General features: G+C 36.2%; 1 protein-coding gene across 3 annotated transcripts in view; it reads right to left on the reverse strand.

Moving 5' to 3' along the window:
• pdgfrb (platelet-derived growth factor receptor, beta polypeptide) overlaps positions 1-10,000 on the reverse strand; it is a 45,624-nt gene that overhangs the window by 5,929 nt on the left and 29,695 nt on the right. For all 3 annotated transcript variants that reach the window (XM_084133118.1, XM_084133117.1, XM_084133119.1), the window contains 10 exons: positions 9,936-10,000; positions 8,610-8,704; positions 8,399-8,531; positions 7,445-7,549; positions 7,251-7,361; positions 5,764-5,920; positions 4,948-5,114; positions 1,743-1,858; positions 1,001-1,123; positions 807-918 (listed from right to left, as the gene is read on the reverse strand). The exon at positions 9,936-10,000 is cut by the window's right edge and continues 144 nt beyond it. In XM_084133118.1, the coding sequence (XP_083989244.1) occupies positions 807-918; positions 1,001-1,123; positions 1,743-1,858; positions 4,948-5,114; positions 5,764-5,920; positions 7,251-7,361; positions 7,445-7,549; positions 8,399-8,531; positions 8,610-8,704; positions 9,936-10,000 (1,184 nt within the window). The remainder of the gene's footprint in view (positions 1-806; positions 919-1,000; positions 1,124-1,742; positions 1,859-4,947; positions 5,115-5,763; positions 5,921-7,250; positions 7,362-7,444; positions 7,550-8,398; positions 8,532-8,609; positions 8,705-9,935) is intronic.

Here is a 10,000-nt window from a genome sequence, read left to right on the forward strand (position 1 = left end):
TAAAGAGTTGTCAAATAATTCGGTAACACTTTACAATAAGGTTCCTTTATTAAACATTAGTTAATGCATTAACTAACATGAACTAACAATGAGCAATACATTTACTACTGTTTTTGTTAATCTTTGTTAATGTTAGTTAATAAAAATAAAGCTGTTCATTGTTTGTTCATGTTAGTTCACAGTGCATTAACTAATGTTAACAAGATTTTAATAAATTATTAGTAAATGTTGAAATTAACATTAACAAAGATGAACAAATGCTGTATAAGTGCAGTTCATTATTAGTTAATGTTAACTAATGTAGTTAACTAATGAACCTTATTGTAAAGTGTTACCAATAATTCTTATAATCATATAAAATGGATGTCATTGCTAATAGTGACATGTATACAGTATCAACTGTGTATAGGTTTCACACTATGAAATGTATTATTTAAACACAGACCTGAATAAATACTATAGTAATAAGACAAATTTCTTCTGTTTATAGGAAATATACATTTATACAATATCTCTGTTAGGATACTGGCTGCCCAAAGTAAAAGTCCCTACATAACATTGCATCAGATTTATGGATTTGGCAGATGCTTTTATCCAAAGCTTGCATTCAAGCTATATATTTTTTCCCTTGGGAATCAAACCCATGACCTTGGCGTTGCCAGACCATTTTTTTTCAGGTTCAATATACAGTATAATAAACCTCATCAATGTTCATTTCTATTTGGGGATTAACATTTAATGTTTATTTACACAAAAAAACATGACTGCATAGACAGTCAGGAGAAAGAATAAGTGAACGGACTCACCCAGAGTGAAAATCTCCCACAGTAAGATGCCGTAAGACCAGACGTCACTCAGAGTGGTGTACAGGTTATGAAAGATGCTCTCCGGCGCCATCCACTTCAGAGGAAGAAACGTCTGCAGAGAAACACACACCGTTTCATTTTAAGATCACGACTATGACACATGTTTGAATGAATGTGCTGAGGGATCTACGTACGCTGCCTTTGGAGATGTAGTTGTTGTCGTGCATGATGTCTCTGGCCAGTCCAAAGTCACAGATCTTGGCCAGTTTGCCCTCGCAGATCAAAACGTTTCTTGCTGCCAAATCTCGATGGACACACTGACAGAGACACAGAAAGATGTGCTTTACTTTGCAAAGAAATAAAATTAGACACTTTCTCTAGATCAGCAACAAAATAATAAAAAATACTCAGCAGGTTGAAGGATAATCAAGACATTGTTTTACAGAAGGGATGCATTTCCCATTTACAACAGTAGATGGTGATATATGTTTTAATACTGGCCAGGGTTATTATATTTAACTAAAACCAAGCAAAAACTATAATAATTAACTGAAATACTTTAAATACTTAACCTTTTTAAAAACACTTAAATTGTATGTCAGCTAGTTCCCAGAGCAACATTCTCATTTTCATTTAGTTTAACTTGATGAAATATACAATTAATAAAAAACTATATAGACATAAAAAACAACTAATAAAAATGCCAAAACTCAACAAAATTACTAAAACTAAAAACAGAAAATTTAAAATAATTCAAAATATTAATAAAATGTATCTCAAGGCTACTAAAATAACATGCTACTGGCATATTAAAACATGCCTGACAGATTCTTCGGAGTGGAACGGTGAGTAAGTGGACTGATATTATTTCATCATGTTAGGTCTAATGTTTTGCAGGTCAACAGTTTTAGTACTGTAGTTATTGCAGACACTCACGTTCTTTGAGGCCAGGAACTCCATGCCTTTGGCCACCTGGTAACTGAAGCCAACGAGGTCACCGTAGCTCAGAACCGGAGAATCACTGATGACCAGAGAATGATCCACCCTGTGACCTGTGACACACAAATCAAATCAAATCAAGTATATTTGTATAGCGCTTTTCACAATACAGATTGTATCAAAGCAGCTTCACAGTATTAAAATAAAATAATACAACAAAGTTTGTTTCTAGTGGAATTTATTGATTGATAGAATAAAATTAAATATCCCCAAAATATCCCCAACTGAGCAAGCCAAAGGCAACAGTGGCAAGGAACCGAAAAAACTCCATCAAGTTTTAGACACAACATAAATCACACAGCCTCATTTGATGATGCAAATACAAACGCAAAAAAACATGTAGTGCCATAGCATTCTTTGAAGTACCTTCGAATTCTACCGTTGTTCAACTGTATTAGCTTCTAGCATCACTGCAAAAAATGGTTTTCTTCCTTAGTATTTTGAAGGCTCCTAATTTTGTTCTGGAGTCCCCTACAATATGTTTACATGCATTCAAGGTCAAAAAACACTTTTGTTTTCTTATAATATACAGGCAGCATAACCTCTTTTTCTCACAGTGTCTGAAACTGTTCTATAAAGGATTCAGTCTCTTTAAAGCCCTCTTTTCCAAGAGATTCCATGCTCTGATTGGTCAGATGGCCCAGTCTGTTGTGATTGGCCGACAGCTCACAGCGCGTGTCAGAGACGAAACACCCATTACCATATCTGAAATTCAGGCTTCCTCAGCGCTTGACACACGGTGATACGAACAGTAACGACTGCACAGGTTTTACCGTATTAAATTCCAGCCTGAGTCCTCATCATTAGGAAGTGCATCAAAGTGGATTTGCTTTCGCAGAGCAGAAAACAGCGTCTTTCCGACATGTCAACAACATGAACCAAACTTTTCCGGTATCGGCTACAACTACCGTGTTTGAGGGCGCTTAGACGCCAAATAGAGGGCCAACACTGCTCTGCGTTGTTCGCAGCAGCCAATGACCATAGACTGGCATTATGCAAATTTGTTACAAACCTATGTAGGTTTGAGTAGGATGTGAGACTGGAATAATGACGACTCGTTTCAGGCATTAACTGCATTTTTCTGCATTTCTTTGATCTTTGAAACTTTGCAGACCTTTTAAATTCACAAACAGCTATTACACAGCTAATATGTGACACTGGACCACAAAACCAGTCACATAGGTCACAATTTTAAAATTGAGATTTATACATCATATGAAAGCTGATGTATAAATAAGCTTTCCATTGATGTAAGGTTTGTTAGGATAGGACAATATTTGGTCCGAGATATGACTATTTAAAAATCTGGAAACTGAGGGTGCCAAAAAAATCGAAACATTGAGAAAATCTCCTTTAAAGTTGTCCATTTATGTTCGCGATTTTGCTGCATTCACTCACAAAAATAAATGTTTTATATATTTACGGTAGGAAATTTACAAAATATCTTCATGGAACATGATCTTTACTTAATACCCAAATGATTTTTGACTTAAAAGAAAAATCGATAATTTTGACCCATTCAATGCATTGTTGGCTATTGCCACAAATATACCCGTGCGACTCGTGACTGGTTTTGTAATCCAGGGTCACATACGGGTAATTTCAGGAAAAAAGCATAATAGGGTCACTTTAAATCAATATACTTGAGAAGCAAAATGGCTGAAAAATCTAAATTAAGTTTTGATAACTTTGACTTTATGGCTAAAACAAGATTTTTTTAAAAAAAATATATATATTTAAGCATAAACACTTAGGTTTGAAATTTAAGATTTTTATTTATTTTTTTTTATTTTTTTTTGCAGTGATTACTACCACTGTACTGTTTTATCAGGGCTTTCTACATCCAAGAGACGCTGAACTCATCCTGACATCCTCTCAGCTAAAATTAAAACACGTCTCAAGAAATACTCAAACAATTAATAAATGTAGAAACATACAATGAGACTTTTTAGTCTTGATTTAAATAGCGCAGAAACCTCAAGAGTTTCACTTTCATTAAGTTATTCGGACATCCTGTCAGATGAGGAAGTGAAGCATTAATGAGCATTATGAAAGAGATCTCTGTCACACAGACTCTGTCTGTGCTCAACCTGAAGACCTCGCAGCATCACTGAGCCAAAGATGACACAGCGAGCACAGAGGCATGATGGGAGCTTTAGGATATTAGTTTTATTTCTCTGCAGAAGGTTTCAGTATCTGCACAACAAGACAAAACCTTACAGTCTTACATCATGATGTGAACTTCCACTTTCTGAATCACCACAATATTACAATATTAAAATTAAAGTATAAATAAAGTTTAAACATACTGAACTATTACATTTCATGTAACTAATTACATGAATTAATGCAAATTCACGAAGATTAACCAGATGTGGCAGTGCTGCTAATAAATCCTGTGATAGGCATTTGGCATTTCAGTAAATATTGAAATTATTGTTTATTGTAATTATTAGCATTAGCATTACCATTAGTATTATTATTTTTTTTTTTTTACCAATATTCTTCCAAAATAAAAGCTAGAGGTTTTGAAATGTTAAAAACTTGAGGGTTTGAAAATTTTAAAGTGAAGGATTTAAGACAAAAAAATATTGTTTTTTGTACAGTGTAAAATATATTTTTTTATATATAATTATAAATTGATTTTTTTTCAGTACAAATGTAATGTACAACATTAATATATTTATGTCTTCATTTTTATTACAGTTCAAACTAATATTAATAATAATAATAATAAAGACTGAAATGTCTCTATAATAATAATAAATAATGAAAAGGTCTCATTTTCATATGAGATTAAATCTTACATTGCTGTTAGAATTGCCATTTATGTAAAAAAAAAAAAAAAAAAAAAATTATATATATATGCTGTTATATATATATATAAGTTGTGCCACCCTAAATCATTTTAAAATAAAAAAACAATCAAAATATCAAATATTTTATCTGTCATGTCATGTGACCATTAACCAACATCAGATAACCCTGAACATGCAAATGTGTTGTAAAATGATTTAAATATTACCTCAACAGGTATTGAAATAAATATTTGACATCTAAGGTTTGAGCTGACAGCAAGGTTTGGGAATGAACGCTGCTGTAGTCGAGTTGGAGGACTGTAGACAGCGGGGGGAGTGTGTACCTTGCTCCTGGTAGATGTCCTGCTGGTACGGGGACTCGTAGGGTGACGGCTGGATATCTGCATACTTGATCGAGTCTGTGAGCTCCTGCATCGGGACATATTCCATCTGCTCGTCTTTAGTCATGTCCATATATCCTCCATCACTCTCGCTGCCAAACGACACATATCTGCAGAGCAAATCAATACAACCTGATTACATCAGTCTTACGTTATCTAATGTTATAGTCAAGCATGATAATATTCACCATTTTTAAACGTACACAATCGGTCAAAAGTTTGGAATAATTAACATTTGTTAATGCTTTTGAAAGAAGTCTCTTAGGTTCAACTAAGGCTGCATTTATATGATCAAAAATACAGTAAAAACAATAATACTGTAAAATAGTATTACAATTTTAAAGAACTGATTTCTGATTTGGTTCTCAATAATTATCAATTATTATTGGTGCTTAATTATTAATAATGGTTCTTATTATTATTATCAACGTTAAACATTTTAGTGGAAACTGATGCATTTTTTTCAAGATAAACATCTTTTGTAAAGAAATGTCTTTACTGTCACTTTTGATTTTTGAATAAATTACATTTTTAAAATATATTCAAATAGATTATAAATTGTAATAATATTTCACAATATTAGTGTTTCACTGCATTTTTGATCAAATAAATGTAGCCTTGGTGAGCAGAAGAGACTTCTTTCAAAAACATTAACAATTCTTCCAGTCTTTTAACCGTTAGTGTCTATGTGTAGAATAATGAAATCACATATTCATTTGAGAAGTAAAAAAGCTGTTAATTCGGCTGTAATTCTCGTACTCTTTCCCGGTTGGCACGTCACTATCGTTACAGATCAGGCTGCCGTTGGTGATGTGGTTCTTGTCGGCGTAGGACTGGAGGAAGCTGTGCTTGTTCCTGTGCAGGTAGTCCACCAGATCGCCATAGCGACAGTATTCTGTCACCAGATATAATGGACCTGCGTAAAAAATAAAGATTCAACCTGAAAAGACATCTCAGAACAAAAGGTCTGATCTAAAGAGATCAGTGGCTTTAAAGGAACACGCCGACTTTTTGGGACTTTGCTCGCAGCACCTGAGAGAGTTCGCTCAGAGTTAAAGTAAATCACTCCGCCCAAGTAGCAGTGCTTCGCCTTTGAGAATATAGTTCCCAGTATGTATACTTTTAGAAGATGGCTGTGTCTCATGTGACCTTGTTATTTGTACACGCTGTGACTATACAAATCACAACATGTAAATAGGAAAATGTTGGCGTTATTTTGTCGCTTATTGGGAGCAGTATGCTAGCTGGAGCCATTTACCTCCAGTCTTTGTGCTAAGCTAGGCTAGCGGTGGGTGCGTCAGACAGAGTTACGGCACACACTGAGATGAAAATGGTATGTATGGACTTATCTAACTCTAGGGGGATACGGTGAATAAGCTAAAGTCCCAAAAAGTCGGCGTGTTCCTTTAAACATCTAATTTGGTTAGGCTAAAAAACTATATTACTTGGGAGAAAAGGTATCTGCTTTCAACTAGTGTTCATTTTGCCAGTTATTTTTTAATTTAGTCTCAGTCCTGTATTGATGTACTTTTTAGTTGTCATTATATTTAGTCAACCTTGCCCTGTTTTTGTTTGGTCACGTTTTAGTCGACTAAATGTCTTAGTTTTAGTTGATGAATAGCATAGCTCCACATCATTCTCTGCATGTGTCGTGGTGTTCACATGACCAGCGTCGGCCAATAAAGAGCCTACGTTCTGACGTAGAACTAGGAAACGCTGCACTGTTTTACACTACGTCAACAGTGTAGAAAAATTATGTGGAAGAGAAGAGATTGTTGAATAATGCCGTTATTTTTTGGGGGTTATTTTTTAACACAGGGACTATTTTAACACTGTCTTAACTACCTTTCTGGGCCTTGAAAGTTGCAATGAAGTTGCAGTCTATGGGGAGCTCTCGAATTTCATCAAAAATATCTCAATTTGTGTTGCAAAGATGAACAAAGGCCTTATGGGTTTGGAACGACATGAGGGTGAGTAATTAATGACAGAATTTTCCTTTTTGGGTGAACTAACCCTTTAACATCTGGCAACCACAAGCATGAAAGCATGTAGAATTTATTAAAATTTTTAACTACATTTTAGTCTCGTCTTTTTTAGTCAACGATATTGTTGATATAGTCACAGTTATCACGTGGTCTCATCATCGTCTCATCTTAGTTACGGAAAAAGAGGTTGTGAACGAAATGAACACTACTTTCAACAACCCTCGACCGTGTGCTGGGTGAGTGCTTGAGTTGTTTGCTCACCTTGTTTGGTGCAGGCGCCCAGCAGGTTGACGATGTTCAGGTGAGGACCCAGGTGACTCATGATCTTCAGTTCAGACATCAGAGCTTGTGTCTCGCTTCTCCGTGCCGTCGCTTCAGTGACGAGAGAACACGAATGACTACAACCAATCAATCACACTCACATACCTGTGCTTAAGTGTGTGTTTCACACGTACATTTGAGCATTTTCACCGCCACTTTAGTGGTGGTTTGGGAACGGCTGAGACCATGCGCCGTCGCCTCGACAACACGCCCAAACGCTCCAGATCCCAACGTGCGACCTGAAGAAACAGATACATGTCAGTAAATAAAACACCTGGACATACAAACACTAAGGGCTCTATTTTAACGATCTGAAACGCAAGTATCAAACGCGAAACGCAAGTAACTTTGTGGGCGGATCTCGGGCGCTGTTGCTATTATACCGGTGGGATAAATGACTCTTGTGCCTGACGCAAATCTAAAATGGGTTGGTCTGAAGTATCTTCATTTTTCATAGGTGTGGTTTGGGCGTAACGTGAAATAAACCAATCAGAGCGTCATCTCACATTCCCTTCAAGAGCAGGCGCGCTTGTTCCATGGCGGATTGCTATTATAACGGCGGATTTGCCAGGTGCGTGCCAGGAGCAGTTCACAGCCGAGGAGACCGACGTTCTCGTCAGGGCCGTAAAACACAGAGAAGTGACATTGGGGATGGAGAAACACACCCAAATTAGCTTCGGTTAAACAGGCGTATAATAATTTGGGTAAATGTGTAAGCTAGATTTATGCCTATTTTTTCACATCTTCATGGACACAACAATGATTTCCCTCATGTGGAATATTTTTCCTTGTAATTATGTATGGTTTGCAAAAATGGCAACTGCTACGTCTGTGTAGATGAGAGAAGCAAAGTGTATGCGCGTTGTGCATACACGCTACATTATGGCCAAGCATGCGCCCTTAAAATAGCATATGAATAACATGCGCAACGCACCACTGACTTTAGACTAGGTTTTTCCTGGTCTGTGGCGGAATTGTTTTCTGAAACTGCAAAATAGCACCAGGGACTTTGAACGTCCAGATACAGGAAAATCTGATTAGAAAAGACACTATAGTAAGTGAGGTGGATCAGTGTGTCCTGTTCTCACCCAGAACCAGACTGTCCCGTGGCATCTCCCAGGCCAGGTCATAGGGCAGGTGAATGGGGTCAACGTAGATGTACTCGTGTCCATCTAAACTGACTGATTCAATGACTTTCCACCTGATTTCATACCGTGGCTTCTGCAGGAAGAACAATATAGCGTTTCAGTTTAACAATGTTAAATCTGTAGCAGTCAGACAGGATGTGATGTCACTGACCTTCCTCCATACAGCGATGAGGATGATGATGGAGATGATGACGATGACCACCAGTGCTAAGACAGCGGCCAGAACTGCCACCTGAGAAAACAACGCTGGACAGAAAAGATGAAAGTTATGTACTCAAAATCTTCATATAAAACACATTAAATACTGATTCTTACAGCTGAAGTGACTTTTTTTTTTTTTTGAGGGTGCATTTTCAACCACCTTCATACAGAAACACGTTCACCATACAATCAATTACTAATGGACATTAATTATTTTTATTTTTTTTAAATAAAAACAATTAATAAATTATTTATGTACAGTTAAATTAGGTTTTTGGTTGTATTTTCAGTCACCTGTCATATAGAGACATGTTGAATTATATCACCCTGATTTTATCTTGATAGACAGAATCAAGAGCTGTACTATATTTTTCCCCTCTCTGAATATCCAGCTTCATTCTCAAATAAAAAAATAATAAAACATTTTTGGATGTATTTTCAATCACTTCACATTTCACTATTCAATCAATTATTGAGGATAAAACCATTTCCTGTGCTTTTTTTTTTTTTGCATCGAATATCCATTTCACTTATGTCAATGTGTCAAATAGGAAATTAAAATTGAACAATACGGAAGGCTCATGTTGACTTTAAATCAAGACAACTTGGCTCCATGTCAAATACACTGTAAATAAGAAGTGTTTCTTGGTTTCATGTTATATGATGAGGAACTAGTGGAACTGGAGACAGGATATGAAATCAGTCAACAATATTAATACAAACAAAACCTCAATAAATTAATTAAGAATGCTGAAATGTGCACCAAGTAGTTTTAATAAAATAAAAAATTAAATAAAATTTTGTTATGTATTTTTAATCATTTGTCACAGAGAGACACATTTCACAATTCAATCAATTACTGTTCTTTCCTATTTTTTTCTCATATCCATTTCACAGAAAAATATGTCATATTAGGAAAGTTTATTGAGACAAAAGTGACGGTTCATGCTGTCTTTAAATCAAGGCAGCTAGGCTCATATATAAATCTGTAGGCTCAAACACAGAGTCAATAAGGAGTGTTTCCTGCAGCTTTGGCAGGTGTTTGTGTTTCTGGGTTTTCTCACGGCTGAACCAGTATCAGGTTCTCAATGAGCTCAACGGGTTTCACGCCACATGCATGGTGCTAATGAAAGCAGTCCTGGAGGATCATGGGATTAAATCCAAAGTCACTCTGTGTTTGATCTCCACGGGTGCTGCTCCATTCAGCAGATCCTCATTTCACACATTCACACAGAGGCTTTAACACCCTCCACACACACACACTCATTGTACTCACTGTTGTTGACCAGTCTGATGTCTCTGGCTCGAGCTCCTCTCTCATTGCTGGCCTCACAGCGGATG

Source organism: Abramis brama, assembly GCF_963993115.1.
Source record: "Abramis brama genome assembly, chromosome: 13".
NCBI classification, from domain to species: domain Eukaryota; kingdom Metazoa; phylum Chordata; class Actinopteri; order Cypriniformes; family Leuciscidae; genus Abramis; species Abramis brama.